The sequence below is a fragment of the Lates calcarifer genome, linkage group LG10 (genome assembly GCF_001640805.2).
Source record: "Lates calcarifer isolate ASB-BC8 linkage group LG10, TLL_Latcal_v3, whole genome shotgun sequence".
Lineage (NCBI taxonomy): Eukaryota > Metazoa > Chordata > Actinopteri > Centropomidae > Lates > Lates calcarifer.
The window spans coordinates 948463-970280 of record NC_066842.1 but is presented as its reverse complement, the minus strand read 5'-3'; the positions used below and the strand labels follow the sequence as shown (position 1 = coordinate 970280).

At 42.9% G+C, this 21818-nt stretch overlaps 1 protein-coding gene across 1 annotated transcript; it reads right to left on the bottom strand.

Moving 5' to 3' along the window:
* Positions 1-1476: 1476 nt before the first annotated feature.
* wasla (WASP like actin nucleation promoting factor a) lies at positions 1477-20888 on the bottom strand. Its single transcript, XM_051073114.1, is given in 13 exon segments — positions 1477-2730; positions 3171-3279; positions 3443-4074; positions 5389-5542; positions 6828-6870; positions 7786-7987; positions 12411-12434; positions 13229-13313; positions 13315-13326; positions 14752-14838; positions 15678-15813; positions 15939-15940; positions 20119-20888. Coding segments are annotated over 13 exon segments (1650 nt in total). The 5' UTR covers positions 20221-20888; the 3' UTR covers positions 1477-2668.
* Between the last annotated feature and the right edge of the window lie 930 nt (positions 20889-21818).

The window sequence follows — 21818 nt, the reverse complement described above, 5'->3', positions numbered from 1 at the left end:
ATTTGAAATTCCACACACAGCATCTTTAAACACTTACCTGCCACCTTCGACTTAAGACCTTTTCAATACCACAACAAAAGTAATTTAAAATAATATCTATTTTATGAGTTATGTCTCATGATTACACTAAGTGCACTATGACCAAACAACCAATTCCAAGCACAACATGAACTCCACATCGGCACAAAAACACACAAAAAAGTTTTATCAAGCTCAACTGGTCAAACAGGAATGTGACCGACGATAAAAAGAAAACTAGAGTCATCTGACAACACAGCGAAGTCACAAATATAGTTTATAGTCAAACTATAACAACAGAGGAGCCACAGCGGTGAGTAAACATTTTGTACAATAAGATCATTCACTCCACACACACACACACACACACACACACGGTATATCATATATTGTACACTGTGATGATTGAACGACTGGTTCAGAGCATCTCCACAAAGGCAGGTCTAGCATGAATCTACCACGGATTATGGCGATCAATCTGATACTTGTCCAGAACATTTCACTGAAAACCTCACGATGGTGACAAGAACAAGTCACTAGGGTTCATCCTCTGACAACCATGAATCAAAATTTCATGGCTATCTGTGGACTGACCACCCAGATCAACAGCACCCTGAAGGCGTTACGGATATATCGTGTTCACAAAAACAGGATGGACGGCCCAACAACCCGAAAATATCCTCGACCATGACCGGACAATCAGAACTAGTCTGACAAAGAACAAGAGACAGATTTCTCTGTAAATATTAACATTTATTTAAGTATACAATTTAGTATTCTCATATTCTCATTGCCCCTCCCCCACCCGCCCCTCCCGACCCTTTTCACAGGTTCATCGTCAGTATCTCGGCTTCTCGATGCAGCATTAAGCCTCGCTGGAGGACGGTAAAAACTCTTAAGACGAACAGTTAAAACGAGCGTCGATTATTTCTTTGCACCGTTTACAGACGGAGGATCACAGGCATCGCCAAACCCACAAGCTGCTTGCAAATGCCACATTTGGTTCATTATTATTTGCTCTTTTTTTAATATTATTCTCCATGAGGAGAAGCATTTACAGTTGCATTGCATAAAATTATAGTATGTTAACTGAAGGACGGAAAAAGATGATGATTTTTCAAATTATTATTTTGTTTTTAATAACATTTGTTTGAAATACTGACCAGAGCGATGCTGACGCTTCTTCCTGCAAAAAATAACGGAATGATGTCACAACAAAAACCGACCAAACGTACGAACAAAACTCCCATCATTTCACAAAATGCCACAGTGTGTGTGAGTTAATGTGTGTGGACATATTTTTGTATTAAACAAAAGATATGTGCTGAACTCAAACATTGTTAGTCATGTTTATCTATGGAGTCCAGAAAAAAAAATATCTGAAGATGTACTTTTGCAAGATCCCACAAAACTTTCTTTATATCTTGCAAAAGTTTCTAGAGATCTTACGAAATGTACTTGATCCCAGAACTTCTGTGAGATCAAGAAACTTTTGTGAGATCTCAAAAAACTTCTGAGATCTTGCAAAACTTTTGTGAGATCTTGAGTTTCTTGGGATCTTGCAGAAGTAAAAACTTTTGTGAAATCTCAAGAAACTTTTGTGAGATCCTGAGAAAATTCAGCAAAAGCCTGAGAAACTTCTGTGAGAAACTTTTGCGATATCTCGAGAAACCTCTGCAAGAAACTTTAGTGAGATCTTGAGAAAGTACAGCTTTTATTTTCCCCCAACTTTCATAGTTTTTTCCTCCTCCATGTCGCCTCTGTAGTAATCGCACTTAAAGGCTGCGAAAACCGCAAAACCTTTAGCTTTTAAAAGTGTCCACCACCACGGTTTCCTGCCTGAAGTGAAATAAAAATTATTTTTGACAAACGCACACCCAAGAAAAAAAACAAAAACAAAAAAACAAAACTGTACTATCATAGAAACTGTGTGCAAATAAACGGCTTTAATTACATAAAAAAACAAAAAGTTGAAGATCCACGTGAGGCGACCGGGCCGCCATGTTTTGGTCAACGAAATGTCTTCATGAAAAAATAACACGACTAAACTACATTTTTTTTAGGAAACTCGAAGGTATGAAAAGAAGCACAGTAAGAAAATAGTGTTATCTCGCATTTTAAACCGACCGCTATCAAACACAAAGAGGATCCTGCCTGTTTGGTCGCACGTACGTCGTCTCCCTTTAAAGTTTCTCAAACAACAAATGGAATGAAAACACGAAGAAGAAATGACAAGTAAAAATATTTCCCAAGGATCAAATGAGGACTCAGATTCCTCTCTGTGGAGCAGCTAGTGTTTTATATTATTGATTACTGATAATGAAATGTAGCCGGCTGTGTCTCCACGTTGTGCTGATGATGAATTTAAGTGCTTTCTAATGACAGGACGAGGGGGAAGTGGACGGTCCATAACGACGAGGGTGCGCGACGAACGTTACAGATTTAACGGATGAGGTATTGCACAGATTAATTATCATAATCATAGAAAAACAAAAAAGCAAAAAAGGCAAAAATAAATATACAGCAAATTCATACAACATTTACATTACACTTTTAGTCAGATTCTGGAAGATTTTTAGAAGATATTTTAGTGTCAGCGATAGGTGGAGGGGGTGGACAGGGGAGGGTTGGAGGAACAGGAGAGTCATCACTAGTCGTCCCACTCGTCATCATCCTCAAAGTCCTCGTCTTCGTCGTCATCCTCGTCTTCATCTAGAGAAGGAAAATATCATAAAAGGAAAATTTACAGAAAGAACAAATCTTTTTCAGAAGCCGCAGGAAATACAGAACTGAGGAATTAGCATTCCATCTTAAAGGAAAAGTTTGGGAAGAAACATCACTATATATCACTACCAGACTCCACTGACAAACAGGAATTTTACAGAGCAGAGCTGGAATACCTCTGCCTCCATCTGTTAGTGTGTTTCTTGTGTTGTGTGGTATTTTTACTTTTGTGAAGTATCTGATTACTTCTTCCACCACTGAAAGTCACACAGTAACACAAACACACTAACAGATGGAGGCAGTGGTATTCCAGCAGCTCCTGTGTTCTGAGCGGTAAAATTTCTGTTTTTGTCAATGGAGTCTGGTATTGACTGCAGTCACGCTGAGTGTGTCTGAGGTGAATGCAAACAGCCTGTCAGCAGAGGTACCTGAGGAATGGATGGCTTTGCTCCTCTTCTGCATTACTTCCATGAGAGCGCCAACGATGCCCGCAGTAGGAGCTGGCGTTGGAGGACCAGACTCTGAATGGTCCGACACCTGGAGACAAACAAAACAGATCCAGCTGAGGATGTTACAGGTACAATTATGTTTCTTTTTAATTGTTATTTTAACCTTTTGATTTTTCAGAAACACTCGGGAACTCTCATTTGTCAGACGATAAAATACAGTCTAGACTTTAGACTCTAAGCTCTAGTCTTACGGTCTTGAGCTGGATTCCCTGTCGGATCTGGTCCAGCAGGGCATCTCGTCCGGTGCTGGAGGCCGGCGCTCGGTGGTTCTGCTCCACCTTCTTCAGCTGGGTTCCTCCTCTGATCTGCTCCAGCAGCGCCGACTTCCCACCAGGGCTAGGCGAATGAGGAGAGTCTCCACCTCCGCCGACACCGTCCAGCTCCAGAGGAGGAGGAGGGCCGGGTGGGGGAGGTGGAGGAGGAGGTGGGGGAGGAGGAGCAGGGGCAGAGCCCCCACCGCTGACTGGAGACTGCTGTGCTAGCGGGGGAGGAGGAGGAGGCGGGGCTTGAGGGGCGATGGAAGAGTGTGAGGCGGACGGAGGAGGAGGAGGTGGAGGCTGGTGGTGGTGGTGATGGTGGGGAGGAGGAGGGGGCTGGTGACCTCCTCTGGTGGGAGGTGGAGGGGGAGGCGGGGCACCCAGAGTTCCTGGTCTGGAGGGAGGCGGCGGAGGAGGAGCTGAGGCCGGCGCTCTGGATGGAGGAGGAGGAGGAGGGGCACCCCGGCCCCCTCTGGATGGAGGGGGAGGAGGGGGAGGTGCAGAGCTGTGGGGAGGGGGAGGAGGAGGAGGGGGGGGTCCGCCACGAGAAGGAGGTGGAGGGGGAGCTGCAGGGGGGAGGAGAGAGACACAAGATCAGGTTTTAACATCACCTGGATTTATACTCCATGTTTAGGAGCTACGCCGTAAACATGGCAGCTACGTCATTTATCCAAACTGTGGACGTCTGAGATTCAGATTCAGATCACTCTGCACTCGTCTCTCCTGATTTCACACCAGCTCAGGTTAACATGAATAAAACATGAACAGAAAAACATCAGACACAGGAAACGGTTTCATCTGCCGACCTCAAATCTGTCGTCTGACAGAAAAATAAAGGAGAATGGAAGGAAACGACAGTTCAAGACGAAGCAAAAAATAATCATCTGTGAATTTAAAATGATGAAAAATACTCTATTTATTAGGTCGTCAAAAACAGACAGGGCTTCAAAATCCCAGACTTCTGATTTGATGCTACATCACAGATCCCAGGTGTCATGTTCTTGGTGTAAACTCTCACCTGAGGTAAAAGCTGTCAGTCACTCTGTGATGCAGCGTAAATTACAGCTTGAATCAGATTTAACTTTTTAAAATGAAGATGACGATTCAGCGAACACACACACTCAAATCAGCCAATAGAAACTTTACAGAGTTTCTGCTGGTCCATCAGCCGCTCATCAGGATTTGTCCGGTAGAGTGAAAACCAATGGTTAATACAACTTAATGTTAGCTAGTTAAATCTAACTGTCTCCACTTCCTGTAACCATTGTTTCAAATTAAAAGCTCTTTGCAGAGTCGGGTTATTGCGACTTCATTACGTTGCAACAAAATGCAGCAGAGACACTGCAGGCGAGGGATGGGCGAGATTAATCACTGATAGGAATTTTGTCCATCATGTGAAATCCAATAGATTCGTTCGAATCATCGAGGTTGTGTTGTGTGTCTTAAAGCAGTACAATGATTTTCACCACATGTCAGTGACCAGCAGGAGGCGCTGTTAAAGTTTAGCAGGTTAAACTGAGCTGCCTTCGAGCTGTCAGAGAAATCCAAGGTGAACGAGAAGAGAGCAGAAGTTTGGCGTGGGAACACTTCCAGCTCAGAAATAACGAAGCTCACTGTGAACATGTGATGCTGCTGACAACTGTTTGTATTGTGTGTTAACGCCTCTCGATCAGTTGAGTGCTGATCAATAAATGCTTAAATATGAATCTCTACAGCAGCGTGGAGCGTCTCTCCTGCTGGGCTGCTGTCAGCGTCACTAACTCGCCAAAACAAAAGTCCTGGTGACACTGACAAGAGCTTCATTCTTCACTGGACGCTGCAGCGTTTGATTATTATTTCTGATTGGTTTGATAAATCACAGAGTGTGTTCGTGTCCTCACCCTGCCTCCTCAGCTCGTTCTTCACAGCCTCCACCCCTCCCTTCTTCTCGATGAAGTCGTAGATGACCTTGGACGTCTCTCGGTCCTTCAGCTGAGCCTCAGAGATGCCGCACATGTCGAACAGGTTCTTCAGCTCAGGGTCCAGGTTGTTCAGCTGCAACATCCAAGACACGGAAAACAATTTAAGATCCTACACTGATGATGGAAGAAATCTGTGTTGTGCTTATCTAGTCTTTGATCAAACACTGTTTCGTGATCTAGGCTCAACTCCACTGAGTTTTAACTGTATTTTTTAAGGTTTGGTCCATTTCACATTAAAGCAGAGTTTCCTGCTCCTCTTTGACTTTCAGACGAGTATTCATTTTGTCCACAGTGCAGTCAGCAGTTGAGTTTCTGCAGTCAGTCACAGTGTCAGTCTGACATCTGGTGGCCATCAGGTGGAAGTACACCCTGCCTCCAGCCTGACAACAATCCTCCATCTCAAACGTTAACACATCAGCAGCTCTGCTCAGTGTTTCTAAACAGCTTCCAAACATCTTAAATGCAGTTCTCCTTCTCAGGTATTTCACGCATGAAGCTTCATTACTGCTTAAAAAACTGGGCTCTGTTCATCATTGTCTGTTTTTAATCAGCCAAAACTGTTCTTTTTCTTTGCTGAGTTTCCACGATGACTCTGGTTGTTGCACTGACCACCATCTCCTCCACCTGGGGGAAGATATCGATAGCTATAGAGGGAAACAAAAACTCTGTCCTCTTTCGGTTTTGTTTGGTCAGTGACACTCCCTTTGTGCCGTCAATTCAACCTTAATATTTGCACTAAAATACAGTCCTGCAGTGATGATCCTTCAGGTTTAGTTGATCAGATCATCTTCACAGATGAACACCACTGTTCTGATGTTTGAAGCCTAAATCCAACCTCCAGAAGTAAGAAGCTAATGTTAGGCTATAAACCAACTACACCACGAACAAGAAGCGCTAACATGCTAACATGCAGGACTGTATTCACGTTAGATGGCAGAAAGTGAAGCTCATAGGGAACCAGTCATACTATGGCCTTTACACTGTGTAATCAACATTACAACACGATGGTGGAGAAAGGTTCCGGATGCAGAACTTAGATTTTTTGTGCCACATTTATTCATGAAATTATTGCTTTTTGAGTTTGTTGTAAAAACAGGAGCCTTATAGGGGTTTGTATTTATTCTAATTAATTAGTTAAGTAATATATCTGTGGCCTGCAGCTGTGTAACGAGTTCACAAAACTTCGTCCTGATTCTCTGGAACATTCTGTGTCTGCAGCTTCTGAGATGCAGCGAGATGTTTGTGAATATGAGCAGGAAGCAACAAGAGCCTATTGTGTGATTATTTCATCATGCAGCCACCACACAGGTCACTATTGTGTTCCTGTGAGTGTGTGTGTGTGTGTATAGAATACTTACATCAAAACCTGTGTTTGGATCCCAGCCCACGTGACCGATGTGCCTGAAGAAGACGGGACAGATGGTGAGATCATACATGTGTCCACACACACACACACACACACACACATATAAATATACATTAGTACAGCAACTATTTAGCATGTGCATGTGGGCGGCCTTGTGCGCATGTTAAACAGTGAACCTCCCACACACACTGGTCAGACACAGTGTGGTCATTGAGGCTCAGACTTTACAGAGTGTTTCAGGTCTGTGGCTGCTTCAGTCCAACTTCTTCCATCTTTTTAAATCAGCTGAAACTGCACGTTTTTAAAAGTGTTTTTAAAGAGGAAGTTCAGTGTTTATTATCTCACTCAGACTGAGTTTGACAGTGGAGCTGTGAAAGTTTTAGCAGATCAACGACAAACTTTCTGCACGTTTCATCCCTGATTTCTATTTACCAAGCCATCCATCAGTTCCTGGTTTCGTGGACGCTCCACTTGTTTTGTCTCTTCACTAATCCTGAGTGTTTCTTCTACTCAGACTGAGGAAACAGTAAAACAATGTCCTCTGTGTCTCTGGAGGAGACGAGTGTCACCACTCGAGTATCTCTGCTTCACCATGGAAACTACAGATTTATACCAGAAAGCTACAAGGACATGAGGACATACAGAAGCTTTGGTTAGACGCTCTCCTCTGGCAGCAAAACTGAAAAATACAAACCAACACAAGATAATGCACAGTAATATATAGTATATAAAACAATAAATAACAAGGATAATAATAAATACACAGAGGTAGAATAGTGACAATCTGGAGGTTTGGACGCAGGGAGGATTTAATGAAAGACACTACCGAGTTGCATTTTGGGAAATATGGGACATGCTTAATGAACTGAAACCAACATGACTGAATGACTGGGTGGAAACTGCATCATGTTCTGTTTCAGTGAGGTTTCAATCTGTGGTGTGCGACTCACTGGAAGTTGCTGGGTGTGCCAATGTCGGCCTTCGTCAGCTTCTTCTTCTTGCCTTTGGTCTTCTTGTCCTTGCGGGTCAGGCCGCCGTGGCTCAGCATGTTGTTGAGGTGGTACGGCTGCTGGTGGCTGTGGGAGTTGTGGAATCGGACATTGTTGATCTCCGGATTCTTAATGTCCACCGTGGCCATGGGCAGAGCCGGACCTACAAAGACAATATAGTGAGTTTGGGTCTATGACTTCAGACCCGCAGATACTGCGGATGCAACATGCAGGACTTCAGATTGCTGGTCTGGTTTTTAGAGCGGTAAATAATCGAACTGACCCGTCCTGACTCTCAAACACCATCATCAATATGCCTTTAATAATCCCTGGTACCTGAGGGATCAATATGGCAGAGGTCTGCTGTAAACTCTGCTGTGTTTGATGTTCTCCGACAGCGATTTCATCCGTCTGCTCTGAGCTTTTATGATCCATCTCTTTCTAATATAAATGTCAGGCGACGCTCCCTCTCCTCCTGTTGGTCACGGGCCATTCAGTCCTCGAATCCCTCATAATCTCCACAAACCGCAGCAGCATCTGACATAACCACTAATCCACTGCTAATCCCAGTCCAAATCCCCCGGATTCCCCATGAATGCTAGATGTCTACGACCAGACCAACAGGCTCGATTCAGCTCCGCAGAGATCCAGGACTGGGTTGGGAGGCTGGTGGGAGATGCATGGGATGGTTCTGTGGTACTGACTGAAAACCGTCTATACTAAAATTAGTGATAAAAGATTTGGTTCCAAGTTTTGATGCATATGTAACTTTGTCCAGTCCTGAAAGTCTAAACTAAATATCTGATCATAAGTTTGTCTGCTCCTTGATCAGACAGATCCTGATTAAAATAATCATTTTACTAATAATAATAATTAATAATTTTAAGATGCATTTAGTCAAAGTTCTTGTATGAAAAACATGTTTATATTTCTCAGAATAAAGTACTGAATAAGGTATTGATATTATAGCAGTAAAAGTTTTTTTTTTAAACTCCATGGATGCTTTATCAAGAGTTGTAAAGAGTTGGGTTTGGGTTCAGTTATTTCTAATGTGATTCATATGGCGACACAGCTCATTGCAGTACAGATTAATTGGGATATTCATGTGTTTTTAAATACACTTGCCATACATGTCATTATGATGTATGAAAAATGGCATTGAAATGTTTTAACTCAGCACCTTGGATCTATCAAGAGAACTAGATAAACGAATGACTCAAACCATGATCATATAAAGAGTCATTTTCAGGTGTTCCTTTGATTTACAGCCATCTGTTCTTGTGTCTTGCTGTCAATAATTAAGATGTCATTTAGAGAAGAACTTCAAGACATTTGAAGTGGTTACCACCATCGCTTCCATGGTATCCAATAATTTCCAATATGTGCCCAATTAATCCAAACTCCAAGACACTTGGATTTGAACTTGCTGAACTCCTTATTGACAAAGGTCGCCAGCTCACTTCATACCAAAAGCTGCTTGCTTCATTGCTAAAGCTCAAAACCGGCTTGACCAGCAACAACCTGTAACATAAGAAGCGAGTGAAACAATGTGGATAATCCCTGAAGGACCAACATGAGCAGCTACCAGTGTTTTTTCTTGATGGACAAGAACAACACATTGGAAGAGGAGACAAACATTCGCCTCCCAAACAAATCCAGAGCAACAATGTCGCACATGTTTCCCTGCTGAAATGTCAGAATGAATCTGTGCCACTGGAGAGAAACTTCAGTGAAAGAATGATCTCAGGCACGAATCCATGAAGTTGATTGAAGAGACGACTGATCTGTTCAGTTTATGTTAATCCTGCTCTTTAGGGCGTCAGTGTTTGCCAACAGTCAGAGGGCTTAATGAAAGTGAACACGCAGACACAGCTGCATAGGAGAAGATCTAAATTAAAGTTCTGATGCTCTGGGACCGGTTACTCACAGCTTTGGTCATGTTGGAAAACAAACACAGTCAAAGATGATTTTTCATTTTGGAAAGCTCAGAGCATGGAGATAAGAGCTGCTCACACGCTGTTTTTACCCACAAAACCTGTCAGATTGACGACTTTTAAATAAACATGAGGCACCAAAAGCTGCTTCCACCACTCCCTACCATGATGCATTCAGAAGCCAGGACATGCCCACAATTTTGGCAATAAAATAGTCACCATGTCACTTCAGAGGCGTCAATTTAAACCCTGTTCATGCTGAGCTGTTGAGACTTTTTGCCCTCACACCATCCAGGACACAGAACTTTTTGTAAACGACCTCTAACGTGGATCAAGCTGATAGTCGGCCATTAAAAACATCGACAGGAAACCGAGCCTTTACAAACTGCTGATGTAAACCTGTCCAGTTTAATGTTGTGGTCGATCAGTGGACATGTCCAGTTGAGTAGAAAACTCAATGAAAATTTTCTTCCCTTGTCCATAAACCAAAAAAAAAAAACACTTTACTAAACTCTGAGCAAGTTTTTCCAAACATAAAACCTTTGTGGTTCAAACAGCAATAACTGAACCTATCTGCAGGTGTCTCTTTTACAATGTTAGTCTATGGGGAAAAGGCTTTTTAGGGTTGCATTGGACTTTTTGCTGTAGTACCACAGTTGACCACTGGGGTCCATCAAGAAGCCCTGTTTACAAAACAACAGCTTTCGCATAAAACGTCACATGAACCTTTGTTGTGTTTTTTTTGTTTTTGTTTACACAACAGGCCCAAAAACACAAACTTCTGAACTAGGTTTCAGAGTGTAACCATTGAAAAACACCACCACTACATTCTCAGCCTAATAGCCATGTGCAAATAGAAGAACGACAACAATGGCGAACTATCGACTCATCAAGTTACATCCCCATCTACTGGCCAGGCTGCATACCACTGTGTTTTCACATGTTTTTGCAGATCAGTGCGCACAAAGTTCATCTTCAGAATGTTGAACACAGAAGGAAAAACTTGTCAGTTTTTGGTTGTTGGGCCTGAGTTTGCAGACCAAAAGAAAACTGAACCATTTTCCAGCTGTTCAGGCATTTCAGTGTGGAAAGTGATCAACAACCTGAAAACAGTTTGGATGCACCCCATTATCACATGTTAACACCTTATGAACATCATGCTAGCGCAGTATAGGCAAAGAATACACCTGTTATCATTAACTTCTATCTGTATTTATTGTCTGAATTGACTCAGCAAACATGAACAAATAATTCTTTGTGGAGTGATGACATTTATATACAAACCAGTGTTCAGCAGCAGTGACTGTGGGGATTACAGATTAGGCCTAATGTGCATCACAACAGGGTTTAAAGGGAACAACAGAGACCATGTGGTCCACATATGGCACAGATGGGCTTCCTGCTGACCAGATTAACCTGCACAAGACTGGGCTCTGTGTCAGTGTGTGAGTCATGCTGTCTGTGAAACAACGCCGCTGCTGACGTGTCAGGAAACACCACAACTCAACAATGATGCTAAAAAAAAGATGCTACACGAGCATGAGTGCTGTTTTTAATCAGTGACTTCTACATTAAAACACTGAGCTGCTCTGTCAGACCACAGTCTGTTTCTGCTGGATACAAAGACAACAGAGTCGCAACATTTTCTGATCTCACACAGAACACACTGAGACTCCAAACAGACCCCAGAACTGCAGATGTCACTCAAACCTTGTTGGTGAATCCAGGTCAGAGCAACAAAAAGCACTGGAGGGCTCCAGCAGCACTCAGGTAGATGCCTGGACATTTAATGCAAGAAAAAAGAAACAAGCCGAGGTAAAAACCTGGTATATGGTTGGACCGTGTAGGAGCTTGCAAAATTATGAAACCCTACTGCAATGAGTGTTTCTCCTGCTGGGCTGCTGACAGTGTCGTCAGCCAGCACACTGATAGTTTCTGCTTTAGCTGTGCAAATTCCCATGGTGGACACGAAGCTTTCAGCAGGTTCACAGAGCTCTGCAATCACCTGATACCGGAGCTGAGAGAACTGAAACAGGCAAACAGAAACGAGTCGCACTTCTGATGATGTAACAGAAACCGTTCCAGTCGTACTGAAAGAGCGACACCCAATGGGAAACGTCCAACATCCAGCCGACCACTGTAGAACTCTATCACTCAGTCACAGACGCTCATGTTTACAGGGCTGGCCCCGTTGTGTAGCTGTATGTGAGTGAGCTTGAGGGAAGTATGTGCAGTATTTCTAGGTCTGGATCAGGGTCTTCGCAGTTGGTGGTTGTGAAAAGAACTGGAAAACTCACTGGATGATTCAGCAAATCAATTAAGCCAGAAAAGGCTCAGCTCTCATTTGCTATTTTAAAACTGGATTTAGTAGAAAGTTTCCTACTTTTTCTCTTTATCTAATTGTTTTCTTATTTATTTAGTGGTTAATTTATCTCCATTTTTGTTATGTCCTGTTGTAGTGTTTCTTGTTTGGCATGGTTGGCTGAATCTTGTGTTCATTCTTGTTTTACTGGAGTTTTTGTGGTTTGATTTGAAAAACATTAAAGAGAAAGTTACAAATACATATTGATATAACATCATGATCTCGAAATACTGCCTAAAAATAAATTAAAACTGTATGTGCCACTGATCAATATTAAGAGTTCAACATACCATTTTTAGGGTCACCTCTTTTCTCTGCAAAAGAAAAATTAACAGAGTTATAGTTTCATAACAGAATTAACAGGATGTGTCTAACTTCATAAAATGATGGTTTTTTTAAGGAGGTGAGAGAAGAAGCTGAGCTGTTTGAGAGTCAGAGAGAGATGCTGAGGTGGTTGTTAGTACGATTCTGTAGCGGTCAGAGAGAAGATGACAGTTTAACGCCCTCAGGTGTCGAAGCTGTCAGAGGCAAAATGCTGCCTCGCGTCTTCGACGCCGCAGGCAAAACAGTCAAGAAGCAGAGTTCAGGAAGTCTTCAAGCAGAAGAGGAGAAGCAAAAGGTTTGAAAGCTGAGTGTCTGTGGGCGTTTGAACCCTCAGTCATCATCACAGTTTGAGCAGGGAGCTTCAAAAAGGCCGGCATGCTGAGAGGAGCTGGAGGGAAGCCAGAGAGGAGCCTCACTGCAGAGACGTTTACTGCACTGATGGTTTTACTACGGCAGAGAGAAACACACCGAGCTCACAGCAGCAGAGAGAGGAAGAGGAGCGTCGCCACACCAAACCTCAACTCATGTCCTCAGAAAAACACAGGAGGGAAACATTACACTGTGACTTTGGTTTGGTCTGATTCGTCCTTTCTGCCTCTAAACATCTGTTTTCAAATATCACACCAGCAAAACAAAACCATGAACCCTCCATGTTTACTGTTGCTGTCTTTAGCCCATGAGCGAGGTGGAGAGGTGTGGGACCCAGATTCAGGCTGTTAGTAGAAGAGGAGGTGAGGAAGGTCGCACAGGTCGAGGAAGCAAACAAAGAAACAGTGAAACTCACCGGTTTTGCGTTGCCGTCGGTTGAGCAGGTCATTGATGGCAGCTCTGAATCTTTTGGCCTCTTCTTCGCTGGCAAAATTCAGACCGAATCTGACAGGTCTGAGAGGAAGAAGGAGGAGAACCACTGATGATTAAAAAGCCATCTTTCTTTAAATAAAAACATACTCAACAGCAATATCATCTGCACACTTAAACCTGACATTTCATTTAGATAACAGGCACTGTCTGCAGTTATTTCTGCTGTTGATTCTGGGCCTGTAGTCTCCTGGTTGGTCGAGATAATCTCATCTGACCAGATTCTCATTGGTTGGACAATCGCTGTTTTTTCCCTCATAAGGAGAAAAGCTCTACAGACTTCCAGGATTAATCAATTATTTTCAGATTGTTGTGAAAACACCTCTGCTTTCACAACCTTGAACTCGTCCAACCTCATGGAGACTGCTTCGTCTAAAGTCATTTAACGTTTATTGAATGTTTGTGGAAGACTTGGGTGCACACATTTGGTGAGAATTTGACATTTAAAAACATAAAGTTTCACATCATTATCATCACCACATCTGTGTCAAACATCTGGAAAGCTGGAGCAGATTAAAAAATAAACAACGCCTAAAATGCCAAAAGACAAACCTTGGTAAAGAAGTTCACTGGAGACCAACTATGACCTTTAAATCTGGGGAAAGTCATGCAGGTAGTTTAGATTTTACATTAATTTGATTGCGGTGGTGATCACCACAGCTTGGCTGCTGCACCTAGCCCTTACACTGGAAAGGAAAACCCTGTTTACTGAGTGTTTACTTGAAGTCGTCTCCAGGCAAACTGACACCATTGCTGTGTCTCAATTCTGTGCGTCCACACTAAGAAGTCTAGAAACATGCAGTGAAATATCCGCTTGTTAAATTGTGATGTCCCGACTGATGAAAATACGGTTTCCTGGTCCAACATCTCCAAGTGTCTTTGGTTTTCAAAATGTTGCTGTCATGAAACATTAATGAGTGGGTCAGAACCAGGATGGTGACTCAAAACGATCAACACCCTCAACGGTAACCCTCTTGGCTACGTGGCAGAAGGGGAGGGACTGACAACATATTTTCAAGCTTGTGAAAATGGCGGCAGTCAGAGCACTGCTATCTAGAGATAATGTGCTGATTCGTTTTCAGCCCAGTGACCAATCGATTGGTAGGAGAGAAGATACGATTTCAGTCGATCAGGATTTTCTTTGGCTGATTCGCTGGTGATGAAAAACCAACACGCTGTTTAGTCCAGCTTCCTTTATCCTTTAACTTCCAGAAGCTCTAACTGCTTTTTAAAGAGCTGACACATCCTGAGACCCTGCAGCTGCTTCACATTAACGCCTGTGGCCGTGAGAAAGAAGCAAAGAGTGATCAGACCCTGGTGTGGATATCTGACTGTGCGTAAACACATTCAGCCATTATCACACTTTATTAAACAGAGGAGGAGCCGACCAGCTGCTGTGTACGTTTTTCTGGTTTTGAGGTAATCATTAATAAAAAGCTTCACACTCACGTCTCCTGCGAAAGAGATGAAGTAGGACCTGGAGCTGCTGATGGAGAAGTTGTGGTACAGTTCCTGTTCATACATGGTTTTCCCTTCCTACAGAGACAGAGAGAGAAATATCTGTGTCAGACAGTAAACACACACCAGCAGCTGGTAATTCACTTTGATCCATTACAGCTGCACCACTGATTGTACATCATCTTTAAAGCAACATATTAATTTCTTTGATGACTGTCTGCAGTCTGTCCACAACCCACACACCGCAGAGGCAGAGTCAACCCTCTGAGACCCACAGACATTCACCTTTTGGTTTTTGCCTTATAATAGTATCAAGTTGAACAAATCCCAGAATCAGCACAAGCTCAGCTAATCATATCTGTCACTCAAGAAGGACCCACACAAGACAACAGGGGATATCAGTCCATAAACTAAAAAAAAAAAAAAAGCAAAAAAAAAAGCAAAAAACTGATGTTGAATTTTTTGTCATTCTCTTCAAAAAAGCACTGAAGCCATGAACATTAAAACTGAAAGTTTCACAAACTTATTAGGATTGAGTTTTAGAAATGTGACTGTCAATGTCATCAACTAAGATGGTGGATGATAAGCTTTCAAACTATCACTAACTTTCTTGGTACCATTGGGGGCAGCTGTGGCTCAGGAGGTAGAGCGGTTGCCCACCAATCAGAAGGTCAGTGGTTCGATCTCCAGCTCCTGCAGTCCGCATGCCGACGTACCCTTGGGCAAGATACTGAACCCCAAATCTCCCCCGATGTGTCTGCATTGGTGTATTATGTGTGTGAATGGGTGAATGTGACGTAGTGTGGTCAATCTGACTAGAAAAGCATATAGGTACAGTCCATTTACTCCTATTTGTAGACACAGACCTGAGAGTGGTATCAGTCCATCCTCTGGTACCGAGTTAGAGCTTCACTCACCTTGATATCAAACACTCTGATGAAGTAGGACCTCTGTGGGTTGTCTTTGACCAGACAGGCCACTCCACAGCACCTCTTGGCCCAGCTGCCGCTCCGCTCGGCCCCGTACACCTGGACCACTGCCGAACACAGAAGACTGGACGGAACCAGGACAGAGGGCAGGATTATCAAAATCTGTACTGTTCTTTAAAAAGACTAAAAATAAAACAGCTCAGTCAGGAGAATTTTAATCGCTCTTTTGGTTTGGTTTTGAACAGACACATCTGGTTCCTTGTTTACAAGCTCCACATGTGAAACAGAGCAGCTGATGAGGAAGAAGAAATTTACAGGATGCAAAACTTTCCAGCGATGATAAGGATGACATGCACCTGCTGAACCAATAGCAGCAACACTAACACCTTTTCAAATCTGATTATTAAGTCACACATGCAAATATCCCAATGGTGGAACCTGAAACATGCAGAATAACACAGATACAATCTCTGTTTGGCGTTGGACTCAAGCTGAGAGTCGTCTCTTTAGCCTTAACGTGGTAATCCAGTGAATCCAACATTGTTTAACCTTCAGTTCTGCAGGACAGGAAACCGAGTCCAGCTGCTGTCCTCAGCACTGTCCCGTCCCTCATCGCTCTGCTCTGGTTTGTGGTTTTGAGGTTTTTCTGCAGAGGTCACACCGCGTTAAATCCTGAGCCAGGATTTCTCCCCCTCTGCAGCAGAAAAGTAACTCCAGCCGCCGGGGGAGAGGAGAGGAGAGGAAATGCCACTGGGCCAGTTTCCTCCTCTGTGATTTACGAGTGTGGGTCAGAGGAGCAGCAGGAAACACTTTTCACCAAGAAATCACTGCTCAGCATCACAGAGGAAAGGTCAAAGGTCAGCTGTTAAAAGCCTCATTTAGGCTCTGTAAGTTCTCACAGAGGAAAAGTCTGCAGCTTTAAACTCTCTGCAGGTTACAGCAGCTGGAACCTTTTCATTCATCAGTTTTTAGATTTTCCTTCAAGGCATCAGTTTGACTCGAAAGAGAATTCATTTCAAGAGAAGTCGTCGATCGAACCAACACATCATCAATGATTCCCAGCTTCTTCGATATCGGGATTTAAACGGATGATGCCTACTTATTTTTCTGTTGAAATGTTGAGAAACTGACTTTAAACATCCAACAGTCATAAATTCAGCGGTTTCCCCCAAACTCTACGTGTAGTCTGCCTCCAGATTAATCCACCACCGAGCCCTTTAAAGTGCAGAGGGGCTCTCCACAAAGCCGGATTAGCAAATTAGCCACATAACTTTAGGAATCTTAAATATCTCATATTTTCTGAAATCATGCTGCGTCGTTTAAGAAACCGTCTCCTTCCAAAGCTGAAGCCTGATACCACATTTAATATTCCAGATTTTATTTTGAGATTCAAATCTCTATCAGCAGATTTAGCTTTAATAATACGACAGATATCAGTCTAACTTTCTAATCCTGCTTTGTGAGATGACCTCCACCCCCTCCTCCTCGGGTACAGCCCTCCATCTGTGTGTTTTTTGTGGAGGAGGAGATCAAGTCTGAGTACAAGTTATCCTAAAGAATCGTGGTTGCTGTGGTTACGCCTGGCGTCCACACTCCTCCGGTGACTTTTAGACCCGTTTGAAAAGGGTCGTGTTTTTAGTCAGGACGGACAGAGACGATGACACAGACGCCCACGTTCACTTCCTGATTGGTTCTTATCAGTCACCACGTTTCCTGATCACCTGATCACCTGATTCAGCCTCGACTCTCAGTAACACGGAGAATGAATTACAGGAGTTTCTGACCTCTGAGTCTTTGATAGTTCGTAGTATTTTTTGCAACTAAGCAACAACTGCAGAGTCAACAATCAACTTCCTGTTTACACTGACTCGCACATGCCCAGTGTAGGTGAACAGTCATGTGATCAGTGTTTTCAGGTGCATTAATGTGGACAGAAAAACAGAGCGAAAACTCTCATCTGGGCCGAGATGGTTTTAGTTTTAAAATGAAAACTTTAGTGTGGACGGCACATGGGACAGCTGAAGCTGTGAGAGCTACGATACAACAATGGCTGCCAAAAACAACACAACCACCGACAAACAGAGAGAGAGGTAAGAACTGAGAACCTGAAATTAACCCAGTCAGCGACACAGATCAGATTATGAACAAGCTGCTGTTTTCAGTACTTTGTTTATGAAGATTTGCCATGAAAGCTGCAGCAGATTCTGTTTCATCATGTTTAATAATGTTGAATGTCAGAGTGTTTTATTTATTTTACGATACTGAAGCCAATACAATACAGAAAATACACTTTTCTATAAAAACCTGGAAGAGAGTCACATAAGAATTTTGTCTAGATAAAATTATGACTTAAATCAGAAGCTAAGTGATCAAAGAATAAGTCCTTTAAGTCAGTAAGACCAGTCTTATTTAGTAAATCTGACAGTTGTGACCTCTGCAGCTGCTTCTTGCTGTCGACCCTGCAGCCTCAGCTCCGGTTCACCTCTGAAACCTGCAGCAGCCGACAGTAAAAACCTGCTGAGCTGGGCTGCAACCACCACATTACATCACCCCCAGAGAGAGATCAGATTAAACTACACGCTCACATTTTAGGAGTTTTTGTCCTCGTGTACGTGCAGCGGGGATAAAACTCTGTGGTTCAATGTTCAGATGCTGCTGGTTTTTAACTCGGATGGTTTACAGCGAAGTCGCTCTGAAGCGTCCAACGACAGCTTCATGCCTTCTTATCTCCACGTCAAATGACCATCCTTGATGAAGTGGAAGGAAACGCTGCACCCCCACAATTCCTTTCTCCAGCTACATTTTTTCAGATGATGCAAACAAGCGTCACTATTTTAACACTAACTGAAGCCAATTTAAGACTTGAACTTGATGTTGAGTTGTCCAACAAATCTGTCAAACAATGTTTACATTGTTACATACAAAACCCTCGAGAGGCTTCACAGACTTGGTGTCACTGTGCCAGCAAACCTAAAGATTGACATTTAAGGTGCCATTTTTAAGCACAGTGCAGCTGATTGGTTACGTCTCGTCACATGACCTGCTGAACACTTCCTGCAATCGAAAAAAGTTGAGATTTTTCCATCTCTGTGTGTTGCCAGAAAAAACAGGCACTTTGCAGCAAACACGTATCGCCATTGTACACAAATGATGCGACTTCTGAACAACCTTTAACTCCGGTGTGCCACCTGAAGCCTTCCTGGGACTCCTGCTGATCGAGGTGTTGCCACAGAATTCACCTGCGCTCTGGTTACAGTTTGGACCATTAGAGCTACAGCAAGGGATTATTTCCAGTGTCATTTAATCTTTCATTACTGCTTCAATTAATCTATTAATTACTGAATGTATATAATGTCATACTTAGTTTCCAGGTACAATTAAATTGATGGTTTAGTCTAAAGCTCAAATATATTCAGATATATTTGACAATAAATCCTCACATCAGAGAGAATGTTTGGCTTTCTGAATCGCTTAATAACTTTAAAAGAGATAATCCACACTGTTTTTATCTAACTTTATACTGACATATCCTAATCACAATAAAGGGCCGTATCAAAATACTAGCCAATGCACCATGTTTGAATGTCCAATAGGAGGACAGATCAGTCCAGAAAATAGCGAAAAATGGTCATTAAAAGGTCTTATTTTCCTGATTGTTTGTCCAAAACCTGGAAGGTCTTCAGTTCATTTAAAAACTAAAACACTTAAATGTTGGGAGCTAAAACCAGTTTATTTTACACTTGTTAGTGTTAACAATGAACTTTCTGTTGATAAAAATCACCTGCTCCTTTCAGCTCTACTTGAAACTGATGGACAAACAACAAATGAGCATTTCCTCCTGAAACATTCATAATTCATAAAAACTATTTAGACACGTTACTGAGGTAAACAAACCTTTAACAGAAACAGAAAATACTCATTTGCAGCTATTTTTAAAAATGTATTAATGTTAGATTATTATAATTTCAAAATCATATTTAACATGATAGCAGCCTCCAAGCTTTGACTTTTACTGGTGGAAGGTCACAAACTGTTTACGTCTCAACCCGACCGGTCGAGGCAGATGGCCGCCCGCCCGGAGTCCGGTTCTGCGTCTTAAAATGAAGTTTATCCTCTCTACTGTCGCCCAGTGCTGTTCATGGTGGGAACTGTTGGATCTGTCTCTGTAAATATAATCTCTGCGGTCTAGACCAGAAAAGTGCCTTGGGATCAGTTTTGGTGTCCAGGATTTCAAAGGGTCCAGATTTCATAACAACACCTGGGCCCGTGTTTTCACAACCAAAACCTGGTTCTGCTGCTTCATATCCGCTCAGAGGGGTAAACTGGAGGAAAATGCACAGGCTGACATTTCTATCTCTGGTCTGAGTGAGTGTACCTGCAGCTTTTTTGAACCTGCAGGTGATAAACAAACGAAGGGTGAACTTACGGCGCATTTCCTGCCCAGGTAGCCGAACAGGCACTCGTTCTCCTGCGGGGTGAGGAGGAGGGAGCCGACGTTAGCGACTCTGCGGGCCGGAGGGTGGCTGTTCATGGCTCCGAAATCTTCTAGTTAACCCCGAAACGATGCGGTTATCCCCCGAATCGGGCTCGGCAAACTCTACCGATTACAGAAAATCCATGCGGGCTCCGGTTGCTGTGGCCTGCAACCGGATCATCTCCGCTGAGTCCGACTCCGGGCTGGAGGGCGGAGGAGGAGCACGGGGGGCGTTTGCTCCGGGTCGGTCCTGGTTAAGAAAGAACCCGAACTCCTCCGTATGGTGTTAAATGAAAAAATAAGGAGCCTTTTTGAGCCTGTAAACGGAAAAACGCTCAACTTTCATTCGGAAACTCCAGTAGCTGCAGCGGCGATGCGTACATCCAACATGGCAGCAAGACGGAGCAGACCACTTTAAAAAGCGAGGAAGGGAGGGGGGGTCGGTTTGGACAAACTATCATTATTCACTGTGGTGTGGATAACATTACGGTGTTACCAAATAAACAGACAGACATACACCGTTGAACAGTAATCCTACGTTAGAACTGTGTGGCATTTGTGTTTTTAGTTCGCGGTGAAGATAAAATGTCGTTGCTAACATTAAATAGTTCGGTCCGATGTGGCAGCAGGAATGCAGCTCTGCGGAGGGAAAGGGAGGGGCGCGTGGATCGGGATTGGAATGTGACGTAGCGAGGGGAGGAGCCAGGTGGCAGAATATTTTGTACTAACGACACTGCCTTTTTTAAAGGCAAAAATAATATTCTGGTTTTTATTCACATTATATAAAATAAATACAAAAAATGAAGTTTTAAAAAAAGGGTGTTTCCTTTCCACATGGCAAAACAGCTCTATCATATATATATATATATATATATATATCATATATTGTTTTTCCTGCAGGTTTGGGGTTTCTAAGGATGATACTTACATTAAATCTACATGACAGCAAAAAGCAACAAACTTGCAAGTAAAAGTTTGTTTTTACCTGAAACACTTGATGTTACAGATAAACTTTCAAAAAAATTCCTCCATATGTAATATCCCACCCCAACACAAGACACATAAACATCTCATCTACATTGACAAAGCCCAGGGCTGCTGCTCTGTCATAACACATTAGCTTTAATTAACTTCTTAGGTGCTTTATCAAAGTGAATAAAATGAGGGTGAGGGTTGCGAAGACAGTGGTGGCAGATGGACAGACGGCAGCGGAGGTCGGTGTCCCGCAGGTCCCGCCCGTCAGCAGCATTAACACCAACACTAATCTGTAGACCAGCTGCTTCTATGCTCTGCTGTGTAAAACACTGAGCAGAGGCCAAACAGGAGGAGTTAAAGGACCATTCACAAATATCAGAAAACCTGCAATGTAACACTGACATCCTGCTGGTGTTGTAGTGTTCAGTGCAGCCTCTGGAGCCTCACCAGTTGTGGAGCCAAAAATGTAAATTTAACTTGAAGGTGGTGTGACATGAAAGATCACATGGTCTTTAAAATGTAAAGATGTCATCCTCTGGAGAGCGGGAATGGGATCTGGACATTTCATGCACAATCTGACCACGAGGTGTTGAGATATTGTACAGTCTGACAGCTGGTCTCTTTGGTCCAGACTGAAACATCGCAACAACTGAAAGATGAAGTGCAATTAAAACCCTCAT